General features: G+C 43.1%; 1 protein-coding gene across 1 annotated transcript in view; it reads left to right on the top strand.

The window, feature by feature from the left end:
• The window catches only part of LOC139269001 (polyubiquitin-B-like), a 39509-nt gene extending 37759 nt beyond the window's left edge, over positions 1–1750 (top strand). Inside the window, exon 7 of the mRNA XM_070887922.1 lies at positions 443–1750. Within this exon, the coding sequence (XP_070744023.1) occupies positions 443–910 (468 nt within the window). The 3' untranslated portion in view covers positions 911–1750. The remainder of the gene's footprint in view (positions 1–442) is intronic.
• Positions 1751–20363: the final 18613 nt, after the last annotated feature.

Genomic DNA, 20363 nt, shown 5'->3' with positions numbered 1-20363 from the left:
GAATATTATAACATCAGGTCAGAGTAACAGTTCCACAAATATTTCTACTTCAGACTCTGCCTCATTCAAACAGCTAGGTAGAGAAATACCTGAATGGTGAAGATTTGGGAATGTGGGAAAAATTGGTATGTGAGGAGTGGGATAATTGTGGCTGCTTCCAGTTCTGACAAAGTGTTTACATCTGAAACATAAATTTTTCAGCAGTCTGTGGCTTTGTGAGGAGTATTGCTCCGACTGGGAATAAAACATTGATAGGGTGTTTGATTGGGTTGGGATTTGGGAGTATTGCAGGTTCAAAGCACATAATAGATTAGTTCCCTAGATGCTGCCAATGTCTGGTACAAAGTGTTGCCTGTTCAAACTTGTGTTCTCGGACTGATGCAGAAAACACAGCGTGCCCGTCACTGACGTCCTGTTCATTTCTCAACAGCAATTTGACGAGATGAGACTCCAGGTGAAGTTTATGACCGGTGAGTTTATCGAACTTGAGATCGATCCTTCCATCCAAGTGTCCACTCTCAAGATGAAAATATCTGAAAAGACCGGGGTACCCAAGTTCCAACAGCGTCTGGTGGTGCAGAACGGGAGCAGTGTGGAGCTGAAGGACGACAGGAGGCTGTCCGACTACAGTGTCTATCCCAGCGACGGTATCATGCTGATCGTCAAGAACGAGGAGCGCATACAGATATTCCTGAAGAACGACAAGGGGAAAATATCTACACACGAAGTTCTGCCCTCTGAGACTGTTAAGGCTTTTAGAGCACGAGTACAACGGCAGGAGGGAGTCACACCCAACCAGCAGCGCCTGATGTATGAGGGGAAACAGCTGGAAGATGGTCGGTCGCTCTCCGACTACAACATTCAGTCTCAGGGCACCATCTTTCTCCTGCTACGTCTTCGGGGTGGTTAACTCTGAGAGTACAGATATGGAATGAATGTCAAATGTTACAGAAATAACTATTATAAAAATCCATTGATCTTCTTCCTAATGATGCAATTTCTATGAGTTTAACAGTCGCACGGTCAGTAACTTGTCAATGAGATCATTCTCGTCTTGTCTCCTTTACTATATAATGGTGGAAGGTTCATGGCGACTGAGCAGGCTACTGCCTCCACTCATAACTAGTGAGAGATGTGCTGTACAAGGCATGGGGTGGGAAATTTAAAAAGGGACAGAAAAATATATATTTTTTAAATGTACGAGCAGTCTATTAGACACTGTCCTTTGGGACCTGAAATCAATTAGGCCCAACTTGATGGAGTAAAAGCCCCTCAGCCTGCTGGCTGTCAGGATCCTATATGAAATAGGTTGGGTGAGCCTCAGTGCTGATCGAGTGAGCAGGGGCTCACAGCACGAAAGTGACTCTTAATTCCGTAATGATTAGCAATGTCACTGAGGGATGCAACAAGATGGTTAGTGTGAGAAATGGAGCAATGTCACATTGGTGCAGCAGGGGACACTTCACCTTGTTGACCACAGAAATTTACCCAAAATATTTGTTAAAATAATGAATGGCAAAAATGCTTAACCCAGATTGTCTTTCTTCTTCAGTTAACAGTGATGTTAGATATTCTGCAAGTGATTTCTTTAGTCTTACATTGTGACAGGAGATGTGTATGTGTTCAGTATAGGAATATTTTAGTCAGAGTGCTTAATGTTTTACAGCAACAGAATGTATCAAGCCTGGACTGTGTATGTGTCAAAATATCTAATGTCACCTGAAAATAAAGCTGTTACTTTGGATACAAATCTAAATGCTTTATTGTTGTTCCTGTCTCTTAAACATCTGTAAGTGAATTGTCTGTGAATCCATGTACGTTACATCAGGGATCCATACTTAAAACCAGTTTCAGATGATTTACTCCAACCATGTGTTTATTAAGGAAATGGCAGTGGCTGATGCACTGAGGCACCTAGTAACAGTGTCTTGGAATCAATGAAGAGAAACGCAAACACTTAGAGACATATAAACATAGAAAATAGGTACAGGCCATTCGGCCCTTCGAACCTGCACCACCATTCAATATGATCATGGCTGATCATGCAACTTCAGTACCCCACTCCTGCCTCTTCTCCATACTCCCTGATCCCTTTAGCCTTAAGGGCCACTTCTAACTCCCTTTTGAATATATCCAACAAACTGGACTCAACAACTTTCTGTGGTAGAGAATTCCACAGGTTCACAATTCTCTGGGTGAAAAAGTTTCTCCTTATCTCGGTCCTATATGGCTTACCCCTTAGCCTTAGACTGTGACCCCTGGTTCTGGACTTCCCCAACATCGGGAACATTCTTCCTGCATCTAACCTGTCCAATCCCGTCAGAATTTTACATGTTTCTATGAGATCCCCTCTCATTCTTCTAAATTCCGGTGAATATAAGCCAAGTCGATCCAGTCTTTCTTCATATATCAGTCCTGCCAACTCGGGAATCAGTCTGGTGAACCTTCGCTGCACTCCCTCAATAGCAAGAATGTCCTTCCTCAGATTAGGAGACCAAAACTGCACACAATACTCAAGTTGTGATCTTACCAAGGCCCTGTACAACTACAGCAAGATCTCCCTGCTCCTGTACACAAATCCTCTCGCTATGAAGGCCAACGTGCCATTTGCTTTCTTAACTGCCTGCTGTACCTGCATGCAAAGCTACACCAGCTCTATAGTCTGTACAGTTTACTTTTTCGTTTAAGCTAGTGGATCACCAATGGCATTCATCATGAATGATCCAAAATTTGCTCAAATCTAATTTAAAGGGAAACACACCACGAACTGAACAAAGCTGTCACACAGGCCCAATTCTTATTTCAATTGCACCCTATAAATGTAAGCAATTGTGGCAATAAGGAGCTGAAAAGTAGGCAGAGTTCAGTTATGCTGGAAGTCCGCCCACATTGTAAATGTCATCAATGAATGGCACAGGAAGCTATTCCCAAAAACAGGACCTTCACTGTAAAATGATAATGCACAGCAACTGTGGGGCTTGAACCCACAGCCCACTGACCGAGGCGAGAGTGCTGCCACTGTGTCATAGCTGACACTGGCCCGATTGTAACTCCAGGTCAATTACCCGCTCAGGCTCGAGTTAAAATTTCAGTCGGGTCTCAATGATGTCATTGGGTCGCCACATGCTCCATGTAAAGAAGGACCCTGTTGGCTCCGGGTGTTTGTCCTTGCTGCCTGCTCAAGAGAGCAGGTTAAAATTGCAGATGCTGTGATCATGGCGGCTTTCGGACAGGTAAGAGCCAGGGAGGTTTTTACAGTCCATCTGCCCGGATTCTGCTTAGCGAGTAGGATTGAAATTGCCACCAAGGCTTTTTCCCTCTCAGGCCTAGAGGCACTGAGGCCAACTGCAGCACCCCAATCGCTGCCTCAGCTGCGATCAGCTAACGCAGCACAGATCCTGGTATCAAACCTTCTGCTCTGTATGGCTCTGTAACAAACCGGGTGGTGCACTTATCAGGGAAGAGTTGTCAGAAGCAGAGCTTTGAGCTGGGAATACCTATGATTTCTCAGGCTGAGGTGCTGCTCACATTATGTCCCACCCTGTATTTGTGAATCATTTCATCAGAAAGGAAGGCAAAATGAAACAAGGTCTGAGCTACTGTGTTTGGAATGGGAAAATCCCTTTTTGTCTCATTTACACAGAGTGAACGACACAGGCTGACTGGAATTTCCAAGCAGACACGCCCACTGACAAACTACCAAATGATCGGGAGTTCTTTCAAGCAGTATTTTGGAGCAAAGGGGAGAGGCAGAACTGATTTAAGTAACGGAACAGGAATCTCCTGGGGAGGTTAAGTTACATTCACCAAATAACCTGCCACTAAAGAGAGGAATAAGATTTTCCAGTTACAGTAAGATATTCTTTCAACTATACTTTGTATATTCATGACATCTTCTACTAAAGTCTTGTGTGAATTATAGAATAATTCAAATTTCTGGTTTCTGCCCAGCTTCATTATTTTCCATTTACTTTGTTTTACTCGCATTTTATTTTTCTCATTAAAAGTTTCATGTTTTCACAGTGTCTAGAACATTCTGTCTACTTTAATTCAATTTTTTTTAAAAGTTATTTCAGGTCACTTATTTTTGCCTTTTTTCTTCTAGATTTTGGAGAATTTACTCTTTGTATTCCACTTACACCTTGGCCCGGATTTCCCTCCAGATTACTGCCCTTTCTTGGGGTGGATTTGGGAAGGTAAATTGATAAAAATGGGTTCTTAGAGGCTGCTGCTTCAACTTCGCCACAAAATATCTACCTGTAATTTTCATCCTCCCAAAAGGGTTCAAGTCCCCTTTAAGAGGGAGCTTGATCCACCTTATGTAAATAGGGTCCTGTGGGTGTGGCCAGTCCCTCCAAACATCTCCCGCAATTTCCACCACCATATAAGTGAAGGTAGGAGCTGCAGGAAGGAATCCCTGAGGTGGATACCACAGTGAGGGGCTATTTTGTGTGCTGGTACTGCTGGTGGCTGGTGCTACTTTACCTGCATATCTCATTAGTGCTTAGTGCAATGAAGGCGCACCGGACTGATTGCTGGGATGAGGTGATTGTCCTGCGAGGAGAGATTGAGTAGACTAGACTTATATTCTCTCGTGTTTAGAAGAATGAGAAGTAATCTCATTGAAACATGTAAAATTCTTAAGGGGCTTGACAGGGTTAATTTACATCACTGTTGGCAATATGAAATTATCATTGTGTCACCAGCCCTGTCACTGAAAGCCCTTCCATGTCTACACATAGTTAGGTTACCACAGAAAGTATAAAATGCCTTCCAACACAGGGTCCGAGTCAGATTGGCTGGGTGATACTGGGACACTTGGTAAATGATTGCTGACTTTCATCCCAGTAAGTTTAATGTTTGTAAGGTGTGTGGTACCATGCTTAAATGATTGCAATTCAATCATTTTTTTTTTAAATTAATGGAATGAATTTGTCTAGTTCTGTTTCTTTTAAAAAAAAAACAATTGTTTTAAAAATATTGGGTCGAGATGAAATGTATACGAATAATAACTGTTCAAACTGACTGCAGCTTCAAACAGGCAGCAGATCTTCCTGAGTCACTGCTCAGTCGGGAGGAGCAGCGTCGCGGCCTGGCCCAGCAGGCTGAGCGACCCCCGACCGGGGAGCAGAAGGAGCAGCATGGCGGCATACCACACTAGGGAGCAGCTCGTGCTGGAGCAGGAGAGCAACGGCAGTCACCAAGTTCCAGGTCAGTGATCGGAGCATGGGCAGGTACTGCAGGAGTAGCGAGGTCAGGGCGAAGGAGCGGCGAGAAATTGTAGAGGGATGTGATCAGGGCCCAGGAGAGGCGAGGGCACAGGGGCAGCACGGGCCAGCCCACACTGCAATATGTGAGCGCACTAGGTCCGTGCAGCAGAGCGGGTCTCCAGTCGTCTTGGTTAACCCTTGCCGCTGGACCAAGACCTAGCTCTGTCTAGCCCGTGTGGTGGCTGGTGTGCAACGGCCACCACACATTAAAAAAATTCACGCACAGGCATCTTCCACCCTTCAAGAGATGGAATATTAGGTCCTTCATTGAAACACCTGTGAACTTTTTGACTTGGAAGCAAGTCATCCTCGATTCGAGGGACTGCCTATGATGGTGTTGGAATGTTGTTGTTTTAGATTGTGGCATCGGGAAAGAAATTGAAAGAGCAACAAATCCGGGCCCAGAACCTGTTACTGCAGCAAGGTTCCAACTGAGGTCATTCCTCAAACACTGAGGGGATTTTGGGGGAAATGAAAGCAGCTCAGATCTCATTGGTCTGTTCTGATAACAGAACAGGAGGGAGTTAGGCAATCAGAGGGCAGCGGGGCTGTGACGTTCAGAAAGGGGGGTTGAGAACAAAAAGAGACACAGTGAGAGAGATTTGTTTCACAGAGAGAAAAACAGAGAGACAGAACAAGACACAGAGCAGTTGAAGCAGAGTTTTATTCGCTTATTCCATCCAGATCTGAGAGATTCTGTGTGGAGAAAAACAGAGAAGACAAACTGCTCAGAAAAGTGAATCAGAAAGATTCTGCAGATCAACTTTCCTTCAGATTCGCCTGAACTTGTGCTTCCAGCAAGGATTGTGAGTTTATTTTGTATTTTTGTGGAATCTCAATATTCTATTTTTGGTCTGTAAAACGGGTTGTTCTGAATCTCAGAGTCTCAAGTTTAGAGAAATTATTAATATTCTGCATATCTTCTGTGCTCCCTGTTAGCCAGTCATTCACATTTTCTAATGTTACACAGCTCACTTAGTCACTCTTGTGGCAGAAGCCCAGTGTTGCAGCTCAGCACCCAGCAGATAGATCTCTGGCGACCTGAATATTTTAACACCAGGTCGGAGCTGCAGTTCCACAAATATTTCTACCTCAGATTCTGCCTCATTGACATTACTGTTGGCAATGTGGAGATGGCATTGTGTCACCAGCCATGTCACTGAAACCCCTTCCATGTCTACATATAGCTAGGTTACCACAGAAACTATAAATTGCCTTCCAACATAGGGTCCACGTCAGAATGGCTGGGTGACACTGGGATATTTCATGATAAATGTTTGCCGACTTTCATCCCAGTAAATTTAATGTTTGCAAGATGTGTGCTACATGGTTACATAATTGCAATTCAATCATATTTTAAAAATTAAATTAATGCACCGTGTCTAGTTCTATTTCTTTTTAAAACATTACGATTGTTTTATAAAGAAACTATTTTTTTTTTTTTTTTTGAAATTCGTAGCCAATCGTTCCAATTCTTTGTCAAATCACAAACGCCAGAGGTCACCCTGGGCCCATTCAAGGATCACTCTGCGCCAATGCTCTTAGCCAAAAGGCCTAGAGCCAAATATCTATGAGTAATAACTGTTCAAACCGACTGCAGGAATACAGCTTGGAACAGGCAGCAGATCCTCCTGAGTCACTGCTCAGGTAATGTTGGAATGTGGTTTTAGAATGTGGCATCAGGGAGGAAATCGAAAGTGCAACAGATCAGAGCCCAGTCTGAGCTGCTGACTGTGAGCTCATTTCTCAGGCACTGAGGGGACATTTGGGGATATGAAACTTCAACTCTGATCTCATTGGTCTGTACTGATAACAGAACAGGAGGGAGTTAGCCAATCAGAGGCAGCAGGGCTGTGACGTTCAGAAAGTGGGTTTGAGAATAAAAAGTGACACAGTGAGAGAGGTTTGTTTAATAGAGAGAGGCACAGAAGAGACTGAGCAAGACACAGAGCAGTTGAGCAGAGTTTTATTCGCTAATTCCATCCAGATCTGAGAGATTCTGTGTGGAGAAAAACAGAGAAGACAAACTGCTCAGAAAAGTGAATCAGAAAAGATTCTGCAGATCAACTTTCCTTCAGATTCATCTGAACTTGTGCTTCCAGCAAGGATTGTGAGTTTATTCTGTCTTTTTGTGGAATCTCAATATTGTGTTTCTGGTCTGTAAAATGGGTTGTTGTGAATCTGAGTCTCAATTTTAGAGAAATTATTAATATTATTTGAACCGCGTCAGAGAATATATAAAAATAATCATTTAATAACTGAAGGCTATTAATTGCTGTTGGAGACAAAGACCTAACGTATATGTGAATCTGTGTTTTTGCTATTTTAACGAAAGCGATCAACTGTTTAATACAATGCATCCATCAAGCGTGCATTAACTAATATTACCATGGTAATTTCTTGTTTTGTAAGCGGCGTCTGAGGGAAATTTACATGGGGAGTTCTGAACGGGTTGTTCTCAATTTCAGTGACACTTGCCATTTAAGATCAGTTAATATCCTGACAATGTGGTCAACATGCAAGAGAAATATAACTGCAAATGTAAATAGTGGATCTGTTGTACGAGAGACGTGAGTTTGAGATGAATCATTTTTGTACAGGACTGATCTTGGCTTTGGGCAGTCTAACAAATCTTATTTCATTCATAGAACGGTGCCTGCAGCAAATGGAGTTATTATGAAGGAATTGCACACAGTGAAAACCACTGATTGTTTTTCCTGGTTTACAGAGCAGTGCTGTTCGTTTATTTAATATGATCTGCGCTCCCTATTAGCCCATCGTTCACAATTTCTAATGTTACACAGCTCACTTGAGTCACTCTTGCAGCTCAGCACCCAGCAGATCCCTGATGACCTGAATATTATAACATCAGGTCAGAGTAACAGTTCCACAAATATTTCTACTTCAGACTCTGCCTCATTCAAACAGCTAGGTAGAGATATATCTGAATGGTGAAGATTTGGGAATGTGGGAAAAATGGGTATGTGAGGAGTGGGATAACTGTGACTGCTTCCAGTTCTGACAAAGTGTTTACATCTGAAACATAAATTTTTCAGCAGTCTGTAGCTTTGTGAGGAGTATTGCTCCAACTGGGAATAAACATTGATAGGGTGTTTGATTGGATTGGGACTTGGGAGTATAGCAGATTCAGAGCACAGAAAAGAGTAGTTCCCTAGATGCTGCCAATGTCTGGTACAAAGTGTTGCATGTTTAAACTTGTGTTCTCTGACTGATACACAAAACACAGCGTGCCCGTCACTGACGTCCTGTTCATTTCTCAACAGCAATTTGACGAGATGAGACTCCAGGTGAAGTTTATGACCGGTGAGTTTATCGAACTTGAGATCGATCCTTCCATCCAAGTGTCCAAACTCAAGATGAAAATATCTGAAAAGACCGGGGTACCCAAGTTCCAACAGCGTCTGGTGGTGCAGAACGGGAGCAGCGTGGAGCTGAAGGACGACAGGAGGCTGTCCGACTACAGTGTCTATCCCAGCGACGGTATCATGCTGATCGTCAAGAACGAGGAGCGCATGCAGATATTCCTGAAGAACGAGAAGGGGAAAATATCTACACACGAAGTTCTGCCCTCTGAGTCTGTTCAGGCTTTTAGAGCACGAGTACAACGGCAGGAGGGAGTCCCACCCAACCAGCAGCGCCTGATGTATGAGGGGAAACAGCTGGAAGATGGTCGGTCGCTCTCCGACTACAACATTCAGTCTCAGGGCACCATCTTTCTCCTGCTACGTCTACGGGGTGGTTAACTCTGAGAGTACAGATATGGAATGAATGTCAAATGTTACAGAAATAACTATTATAAAAATCCATTGATCTTCTTCCTAATGATGCCATTTCTATGAGTTTAACAGTCGCACGGTCAGTAACTTGTCAATGATACTTTGGAGATCATACTCGTCTTGTCTCCTTTACTATATAATGGTGGAAGGTTCATGGCGACTGAGCAGGCTACTGCCTCCACTCATAACTAGTGAGAGATGTGCTGTACAAGGCATGGGGTGGGAAATTTAAAAAGGGACAGAAAAAAATATATTTTTTAAATGTATGAGCAGTCTATTAGACACTGTCCTTTGGGACCTGAAATCAATTAGGCCCAACTTGATGGAGTAAAAGCCCCTCAGCCTGCTGGCTGTCAGGATCCTATATGAAATAGGTTGGGTGAGCCTCAGTGCTGATCGAGTGAGCAGGGGCTCACAGCACGAAAGTGACTCTTAATTCCGTAATGATTAGCAATGTCACTGAGGGATGCAACAAGATGGTTAGTGTGAGAAATGGAGAAATGTCACATTGGTGCAGCAGGGGACACTTCACCTTGTTGACCACAGAAATTTACCCAAAATATTTGTTAAAATAATGAATGGCAAAAATGCTTAACTCAGATTGTCTTTCTTCTTCAGTTAACAGTGATGTTAGATATTCTGCAAGTGATTTCTTTAGTTTTACATTGTGACAGGAGATGTGTATGTGTTCAGTATAGGAATATTTTAGTCAGAGTGCTTAATGTTTTACAGCAACAGAATGTATCAAGCCTGGACTGTGTATGTGTCAAAATATCTAATGTCACCTGAAAATAAAGCTGTTACTTTGGATACAAATCTAAATGCCTTATTGTTGTTCCTGTCTCTTAAACATCTGTAAGTGAATTGTCTGTGAATCCATGTACGTTACATCAGGGATCCATACTTAAAACCAGTTTCAGATGATTTACTCCAACCATGTGTTTATTAAGGAAATGGCAGTGGCTGATGCACTGAGGCACCTAGTAACAGTATCTTGGAATCAATGAAGAGAAACGCAAACACTTAGAGACATATAAACATAGAAAATAGGTGCAGGCCATTCGGCCCTTCGAACCTGCACCACCATTCAATATGATCATGGCTGATCATGCAACTTCAGTACCCCACTCCTGCCTTCTCTCCATACCCACTGATCCCTTTAGCCTTAAGGGCCACTTCTAACTCCCTTTTGAATATATCCAACAAACTGGACTCAACAACTTTCTGTGGTTGAGAATTCCACAGGTTCACAATTCTCTGGGTGAAAAAGTTTCTCCTTATCTCGGTCCTATATGGCTTACCTCTTAGCCTTAGACTGTGACCCCTGGTTCTGGACTTCCCCAACATCGGGAACATTCTTCCTGCATCTAACCTGTCCAATCCCATCAGAATTTTACATGCTTCTATGAGATCCCCTCTCATTCTTCTAAATTCTGGTGAATATAAGCCTAGTCGATCCAGTCTTTCTTCATATGTCAGTCCTGCCAACTCGGGAATCAGTCTGGTGAACCTTCGCTGCACTCCCTCAATAGCAAGAATGTCCTTCCTCAGATTAGGAGACCAAAACTGCACACAATACTCAAGTTGTGATCTTACCAAGGCCCTGTACAACTATGGCAAGATCTCCCTGCTCCTGTACACAAATCCTCTCGCTATGAAGGCCAACGTGCCATTTGCTTTCTTAACTTCCTGCTGTACCTGCATGCAAAGCTACACCAGCTCTATAGTCTGTACAGTTTACTTTTTCGTTTAAGCTAGTGGATCACCAATGGCATTCATCATGAATGATCCGAAATTTGATCAAATCTAATTTGAAGGGAAACACACCACGAACTGAACAAAGCTGTCACACAGGCCCAATTCTTATTTCAATTGCACCCTATAAATGTAAGCAACTGTGGCGATAAGGAGCTGAAAAGTAGGCAGAGTTCAGTTATGCTGGAAGTCCGCCCACATTGTGAATGTCATCAATGAATGGCACAGGAAGCTATTCCCAAAAACAGGACCTTCACTGTAAAATGATAATGCACAGCAACTGTGGGGCTTGAACCCACGGCCCACTGACCGAGGCGAGAGTGCTGCCACTGTGTCATAGCTGACACTGTGGCCCGATTGTAACTCCAGGTCAATTACCCTCTCAGGCTCGAGTTAAAATTTCAGTCGGGTCTCAATGATGTCATTGGGTCGCCACATGCTCCATGTAAAGAAGGACCCTGTTGGCTCCGGGAGTTTGTCCTTGCTGCCTGCTCAAGAGAGCAGGTTAAAATTGCAGATGCTGTGATCATGGCGGCTTTCGGACAGGTAAGAGCCAGGGAGGTTTTTACAGCCCATCTGCCCGGATTCTGCTTAGCGAGTAGGATTGAAATTGCCATCAAGGCTTTTTCCCTCTCAGGCCTAGAGGCACTGAGGCCAACTGCAGCACCCCCAATCGCTGCCTCAGCTGCGATCAGCTAACGCAGCACAGATCCTGGTATCAAACCTTCTGCTCTGTATGGCTCTGTAACAAACCGGGTGGTGCACTTATCAGGGAAGAGTTGTCAGAAGCAGAGCTTTGAGCTGGGAATACCTATGATTTCTCAGGCTGAGGGCTGCTCACATTATGTCCACCCTGTATTTGTGAATCATTTCATCAGAAAGGAAGGCAAAATGAAACAAGGTCTGAGCTACTGTGTTTGGAATGGGAAAATCCCTTTTTGTCTCATTTACACAGAGTGAACGACACAGGCTGACTGGAATTTCCAAGCAGACACGCCCACTGACAAACTACCAAATGATCGGGAGTTCTTTCAAGCAGTATTTTGGAGCAAAGGGGAGAGGCAGAACTGATTTAAGTAACGGAACAGGAATCTCCTGGGGAGGTTAAGTTACATTCACCAAATAACCTGCCACTAAAGAGAGGAATAAGATTTTCCAGTTACAGTAAGATATTCTTTCAACTATACTTTGTATATTCATGACATCTTCTACTAAAGTCTTGTGTGAATTATAGAATAATTCAAATTTCTGGTTTCTGCCCAGCTTCATTATTTTCCATTTACTTTGTTTTACTCGCATTTTATTTTTCTCATTAAAAGTTTCATGTTTTCACAGTGTCTAGAACATTCTGTCTACTTTAATTCAATTTTTTTTTAAAGTTATTTCAGGTCACTTATTTTTGCCTTTTTTCTTCTAGATTTTGGAGAATTTACTCTTTGTATTCCACTTACACCTTGGCCCGGATTTCCCTCCAGATTACTGCCCTTTCTTGGGGTAGATTTGGGAAGGTAAATTGATAAAAATGGGTTCTTAGAGGCTGCTGCTTCAACTTCGCCACAAAATATCTACCTGTAATTTTCATCCTCCCAAAAGAGTTCAAGTCCCCTTTAAGAGGGAGCTTGATCCACCTTATGTAAATAGGGTCCTGTGGGCGTGGCCAGTCCCTCCAAACATCTCTCGTAATTTCCACCACCATCTCAGTGAAGGTAGGAGCTGCAGGAAGGAATCCCTGAGGTGGATACCACAGTGAGGGGCCATTTTGTGTGCTGGTACTGCTGGTGGCTGGTGCTACTTTACCTGCATATCTCGTTAGTGCTTAGTGCAATGAAGGCGCACCGGACTGATTGCTGGGATGAGGTGATTGTCCTGCGAGGAGAGATTGAGTAGACTAGACTTATATTCTCTCGTGTTTAGAAGAATGAGAAGTAATCTCATTGAAACATGTAAAATTCTTAAGGGGCTTGACAGGGTTAATTTACATCACTGTTGGCAATGTGAAGTTATCATTGTGTCACCAGCCCTGTCACTGAAAGCCCTTCCATGTCTACACATAGTTAGGTTACCACAGAAAGTATAAAATGCCTTCCAACACAGGGTCCGAGTCAGATTGGCTGGGTGATACTGGGACACTTGATGATAAATGATTGCTGACTTTCATCCCAGTAAGTTTAATGTTTGTAAGGTGTGTGGTACCATGCTTAAATGATTGCAATTCAATCATTTTTTTTTAATTAATGGAATGAATTTGTCTAGTTCTGTTTCTTTTAAAAAAAAAACAATTCTTTTAAAAATATTGGGTCGAGATGAAATGTATACGAATAATAACTGTTCAAACTGACTGCAGCTTCAAACAGGCAGCAGATCTTCCTGATTCACTGCTCAGCTGATGTCGGGAGGAGCAGCGTCGCGGCCTGGCCCAGCAGGCTGAGCGACCCCCGACCGGGGAGCAGAAGGAGCAGCATGGCGGCATACCACACTAGGGAGCAGCTCGTGCTGGAGCAGGAGAGCAACGGCAGTCACCAAGTTCTAGGTCAGTGATCGGAGCATGGGCAGGTACTGCAGGAGTAGCGAGGTCAGGGCGAAGGAGCGGCGAGAAATTGTAGAGGGATGTGATCAGGGCCCAGGAGAGGCGAGGGCACAGGGGCAGCACGGGCCAGCCACACTGCAATATGTGAGCGCACTAGGTCCGTGCAGCAGAGCGGGTCTCCAGTCGTCTTGGTTAACCTTTGCCGCTGGACCAAGACCTAGCTCTGTCTAGCCCGTGTGGTGGCTGGTGTGCAACGGCCACCACACATTAAAAAAATTCACGCACAGGCATCTTCCACCCTTCAAGAGATGGAATATTAGGTCCTTCATTGAAACACCTGTGAACTTTTTGACTTGGAAGCAAGTCATCCTCGATTCGAGGGACTGCCTATGATGGTGTTGGAATGTTGTTGTTTTAGATTGTGGCATCGGGAAAGAAATTGAAAGAGCAACAAATCCGGGCCCAGAACCTGTTACTGCAGCAAGGTTCCAACTGAGGTCATTCCTCAAACACTGAGGGGATTTTGGGGGAAATGAAAGCAGCTCAGATCTCATTGGTCTGTTCTGATAACAGAACAGGAGGGAGTTAGGCAATCAGAGGGCAGCGGGGCTGTGACGTTCAGAAAGGGGGGTTGAGAACAAAAAGAGACACAGTGAGAGAGATTTGTTTCACAGAGAGAAAAACAGAGAGACAGAACAAGACACAGAGCAGTTGAAGCAGAGTTTTATACGCTTATTCCATCCAGATCTGAGAGATTTTGGGTGGAGAAAAACAGAGAAGACAAACTGCTCAGAAAAGTGAATCAGAAAAGATTCTGCAGATCAACTTTCCTTCAGATTCGCCTGAACTTGTGCTTCCAGCAAGGATTGTGAGTTTATTCTGTCTTTTTGTGCAATCTCAATATTCTATTTCTGGTCTGTAAAACGGGTTGTTCTGAATCTCAGAGTCTCAAGTTTAGAGAAATTATTAATATTCTGCATATGTTCTGTGCTCCCTGTTAGCCAGTCATTCACATTTTCTAATGTTACACAGCTCACTTGAGTCACTCTTGTGGCAGAAGCCCAGTGTTGCAGCTCAGCACCCAGCAGATAGATCTCTGGCGACCTGAATATTTTAACACCAGGTCGGAGCTGCAGTTCCACAAATATTTCTACCTCAGATTCTGCCTCATTGACATTACTGTTGGCAATGTGGAGATGGCATTGTGTCACCAGCCATGTCACTGAAACCCCTTCCATGTCTACATATAGTTAGGTTACCACAGAAACTATAAATTGCCTTCCAACATAGAGTCCTAGTCAGAATGGCTGGGTGACTCTGGGATATTTCATGATAAATGTTTGCTGACTTTCATCCCAGTAAATTTAACGTTTGCAAGATGTGTGCTACCATGGTTACATAATTGCAATTCAATCATATTTTAAAAATTAAATTAATGCACCGTGTTTAGTTCTATTTCTTTTTAAAACATTACGATTGTTTTATAAAGAAACTATTGGGTCGAGAACAAATATCTATGAGTAATAACTGTTCAAACCGACTGCAGGAATACAGCTTGGAACAGGCAGCAGATCCTCCTGAGTCACTGCTCAGGTGATGTTGGAATGTGGTTTTAGAATGTGGCATCAGGGAGGAAATCGAAAGTGCAACAGATCAGAGCCCAGTCTGAGCTGCTGACTGTGAGCTCATTTCTCAGGCACTGAGGGGATTTTTTGGGATATGATACTTCAACTCGGACCTCATTGGTCTGTGCTGATAACAGAACAGGAGGGAGTTAGCCAATCAGAGGCAGCAGGGCTGTGACGTTCAGAAAGTGGGTTTGAGAATAAAAAGTGACACAGTGAGAGAGGTTTGTTTAATAGAGAGAGGCACAGAAGAGACTGAACAAGAGCAGTTGAAGCAGAGTTTTATTCGCTAATTCCATTCAGATCTGAGAGATTCTGTGTGGAGAAAAACAGAGAAGACAAACTGCTCAGAAAAGTGAATCAGAAAAGATTCTGCAGATCAACTTTCCTTCAGATTCGCCTGAACTTGTGCTTCCAGCAAGGATTGTGAGTTTATTCTGTCTTTTTGTGGAATCTCAATATTGTGTTTCTGGTCTGTAAAATGGGTTGTTGTGAATCTGAGTCTCAATTTTAGAGAAATTATTAATATTATTTGAACCGCGTCAGAGAATATATAAAAATAATCATTTAATAACTGAAGGCTATTAATTGCTGTTGGAGACAAAGACCTAACGTATATGTGAATCTGTGTTTTTGCTATTTTAACGAAGGCGATCAACTGTTTAATACAATGCATCCATCAAGCGTGCATTAACTAATATTACCACGGTAATTTCTTGTCTTGTAAGAGGAGTCTGAGGGAAATTTACATGGGGAGTTCTGAACGGGTTGTTCTCAATTTCAGTGACACTCGCAATTTAAGATCAGTTAATATCCTGTCAATGTGGTCAACATGCAAGAGAAATATAACTGCAAATGTAAATAGTGGATCTGTTGTACGAGAGACATGAGTTTGAGATGAATCATTTCTGTACAGGACAGATCTTGGCTTTGGGCAGTCTGACAAATCTCATTTCATTAATAGAACGGTGCCTGCAGCAAATGGAGTTATTTTGAAGGAATTGCACACAGTGAAAACCACTGATTGTTTTTCCTGGTTTACAGAGCACTGCTGTTCGTTTATTTAATATGTTCTGCGCTCCATATTAGCCCATCGTTCACAATTTTAATGTTACACAGCTCACTTGAGTCACTCTTGCAGCTCGGCACCCAACAGATGCCTGACGACCTGAATATTATAACATCAGGTCAGAGTAACAGTTCCACAAATATTTCTACTTCAGACTCTGCCTCATTCAAACAGCTAGGTAGAGAAATACCTGAATGGTGAAGATTTGGGAATGTGGGAAAAATTGGTATGTGAGGAGTGGGATAATTGTGGCTGCTTCCAGTTCTGACAAAGTGTTTACATCTGAAACATAAATTTTTCAGCAGTCTGTGGCTTTGTGAGGAGTATTGCTCCGACTGGGAATAAAACATTGATAGGGTGTTTGATTGGGTTGGGATTTGGGAGTATTGCAGGTTCAAAGCACATAATAGATTAGTTCCCTAGATGCTGCCAATGTCTGGTACAAAGTGTTGCCTGTTCAAACTTGTGTTCTCGGACTGATGCAGAAAACACAGCGTGCCCGTCACTGACGTCCTGTTCATTTCTCAACAGCAATTTGACGAGATGAGACTCCAGGTGAAGTTTATGACCGGTGAGTTTATCGAACTTGAGATCGATCCTTCCATCCAAGTGTCCACTCTCAAGATGAAAATATCTGAAAAGACCGGGGTACCCAAGTTCCAACAGCGTCTGGTGGTGCAGAACGGGAGCAGCGTGGAGCTGAAGGACGACAGGAGGCTGTCCGACTACAGTGTCTATCCCAGCGACGGTATCATGCTGATCGTCAAGAACGAGGAGCGCATACAGATATTCCTGAAGAACGAGAAGGGTAAAATATCTACACACGAAGTTCTGCCCTCTGAGACTGTTAAGGCTTTTAGAGCACGAGTACAACGGCAGGAGGGAGTCCCACCCAACCAGCAGCGCCTGATGTATGAGGGGAAACAGCTGGAAGATGGTCGGTCACTCTCCGACTACAACATTCAGTCTCAGGGCACCATCTTTCTCCTGCTACGTCTTCGGGGTGGTTAACTCTGAGAGTACAGATATGGAATGAATGTCAAATGTTACAGAAATAACTATTATAAAAATCCATTGATCTTCTTCCTAATGATGCAATTTCTATGAGTTTAACAGTCGCACGGTCAGTAACTTGTCAATGAGATCATTCTCGTCTTGTCTCCTTTACTATATAATGGTGGAAGGTTCATGGCGACTGAGCAGGCTACTGCCTCCACTCATAACTAGTGAGAGATGTGCTGTACAAGGCATGGGGTGGGAAATTTAAAAAGGGACAGAAAAAAATATATTTTTTAAATGTACGAGCAGTCTATTAGACACTGTCCTTTGGGACCTGAAATCAATTAGGCCCAACTTGATGGAGTAAAAGCCCCTCAGCCTGCTGGCTGTCAGGATCCTATATGAAATAGGTTGGGTGAGCCTCAGTGCTGATCTAGTGAGCAGGGGCTCACAGCACGAAAGTGACTCTTAATTCCGTAATGATTAGCAATGTCACTGAGGGATGCAACAAGATGGTTAGTGTGAGAAATGGAGAAATGTCACATTGGTGCAGCAGGGGACACTTCACCTTGTTGACCACAGAAATTTACCCAAAATATTTGTTAAAATAATGAATGGCAAAAATGCTTAACCCAGATTGTCTTTCTTCTTCAGTTAACAGTGATGTTAGATATTCTGCAAGTGATTTCTTTAGTTTTACATTGTGACAGGAGATGTGTATGTGTTCAGTATAGGAATATTTTAGTCAGAGTGCTTAATGTTTTACAGCAACAGAATGTATCAAGCCTGGACTGTGTATGTGTCAAAATATCTAATGTCACCTGAAAATAAAGCTGTTACTTTGGATACAAATCTAAATGCTTTATTGTTGTTCCTGTCTCTTAAACATCTGTAAGTGAATTGTCTGTGAATCCATGTACGTTACATCAGGGATCCATACTTAAAACCAGTTTCAGATGATTTACTCCAACCATGTGTTTATTAAGGAAATGGCAGTGGCTGATGCACTGAGGCACCTAGTAACAGTGTCTTGGAATCAATGAAGAGAAACGCAAACACTTAGAGACATATAAACATAGAAAATAGGTGCAGGCCAGTCGGCCCTTCGAACTTGCACCAACATTCAATATGATCATGGCTGATCATGCAACTTCAGTACCCCACTCCTGCCTTCTCTCCATACTCCCTGATCCCTTTAGCCTTAAGGGCCACTTCTAACTCCCTTTTGAATATATCCAACAAACTGGACTCAACAACTTTCTGTGGTAGAGAATTCCACAGGTTCACAATTCTCTGGGTGAAAAAGTTTCTCCTTATCTCGGTCCTATATGGCTTACCCCTTAGCCTTAGACTGTGACCCCTGGTTCTGGACTTCCCCAACATCGGGAACATTCTTCCTGCATCTAACCTGTCCAATCCCGTCAGAATTTTACATGTTTCTATGAGATCCCCTCTCATTCTTCTAAATTCCGGTGAATATAAGCCAAGTCGATCCAGTCTTTCTTCATATATCAGTCCTGCCAACTCGGGAATCAGTCTGGTGAACCTTCGCTGCACTCCCTCAATAGCAAGAATGTCCTTCCTCAGATTAAGAGACCAAAACTGCACACAATACTCAAGTTGTGATCTTACCAAGGCCCTGTACAACTACAGCAAGATCTCCCTGCTCCTGTACACAAATCCTCTCGCTATGAAGGCCAACGTGCCATTTGCTTTCTTAACTGCCTGCTGTACCTGCATGCAAAGCTACACCAGCTCTATAGTCTGTACAGTTTACTTTTTCGTTTAAGCTAGTGGATCACCAATGGCATTCATCATGAATGATCCAAAATTTGATCAAATCTAATTTAAAGGGAAACACACCACGAACTGAACAAAGCTGTCACACAGGCCCAATTCTTATTTCAATTGCACCCTATAAATGTAAGCAATTGTGGCAATAAGGAGCTGAAAAGTAGGCAGAGTTCAGTTATGCTGGAAGTCCGCCCACATTGTAAATGTCATCAATGAATGGCACAGGAAGCTATTCCCAAAAACAGGACCTTCACTGTAAAATGATAATGCACAGCAACTGTGGGGCTTGAACCCACAGCCCACTGACCGAGGCGAGAGTGCTGCCACTGTGTCATAGCTGACACTGTGGCCCGATTGTAACTCCAGGTCAATTACCCGCTCAGGCTCGAGTTAAAATTTCAGTCGGGTCTCAATGATGTCATTGGGTCGCCACATGCTCCATGTAAAGAAGGACCCTGTTGGCTCCGGGTGTTTGTCCTTGCTGCCTGCTCAAGAGAGCAGGTTAAAATTGCAGATGCTGTGATCATGGCGGCTTTCGGACAGGTAAGAGCCAGGGAGGTTTTTACAGCCCATCTGCCCGGATTCTGCTTAGCGAGTAGGATTGAAATTGCCACCAAGGCTTTTTCCCTCTCAGGCCTAGAGGCACTGAGGCCAACTGCAGCACCCCAATCGCTGCCTCAGCTGCGATCAGCTAACGCAGCACAGATCCTGGTATCAAACCTTCTGCTCTGTATGGCTCTGTAACAAACCGGGTGGTGCACTTATCAGGGAAGAGTTGTCAGAAGCAGAGCTTTGAGCTGGGAATACCTATGATTTCTCAGGCTGAGGTGCTGCTCACATTATGTCCCACCCTGTATTTGTGAATCATTTCATCAGAAAGGAAGGCAAAATGAAACAAGGTCTGAGCTACTGTGTTTGGAATGGGAAAATCCCTTTTTGTCTCATTTACACAGAGTGAACGACACAGGCTGACTGGAATTTCCAAGCAGACACGCCCACTGACAAACTACCAAATGATCGGGAGTTCTTTCAAGCAGTATTTTGGAGCAAAGGGGAGAGACAGAACTGATTTAAGTAACGGAACAGGAATCTCCTGGGGAGGTTAAGTTACATTCACCAAATAACCTGCCACTAAAGAGAGGAATAAGATTTTCCAGTTACAGTAAGCTATTCTTTCAACTATACTTTGTATATTCATGACATCTTCTACTAAAGTCTTGTGTGAATTATAGAATAATTCAAATTTCTGGTTTCTGCCCAGCTTCATTATTTTCCATTTACTTTGTTTTACTCGCATTTTATTTTTCTCATTAAAAGTTTCATGTTTTCACAGTGTCTAGAACATTCTGTCTACTTTAATTCAATTTTTTAAAAAAGTTATTTCAGGTCACTTATTTTTGCCTTTTTTCTTCTAGATTTTGGAGAATTTACTCTTTGTATTCCACTTACACCTTGGCCCGGATTTCCCTCCAGATTACTGCCCTTTCTTGGGGTAGATTTGGGAAGGTAAATTGATAAAAATGGGTT

Source organism: Pristiophorus japonicus, chromosome 8 (assembly GCF_044704955.1).
Source record: "Pristiophorus japonicus isolate sPriJap1 chromosome 8, sPriJap1.hap1, whole genome shotgun sequence".
NCBI classification, from domain to species: Eukaryota; Metazoa; Chordata; class Chondrichthyes; family Pristiophoridae; genus Pristiophorus; species Pristiophorus japonicus.
This window is presented reverse-complemented; position numbering and strand designations above follow the sequence as displayed.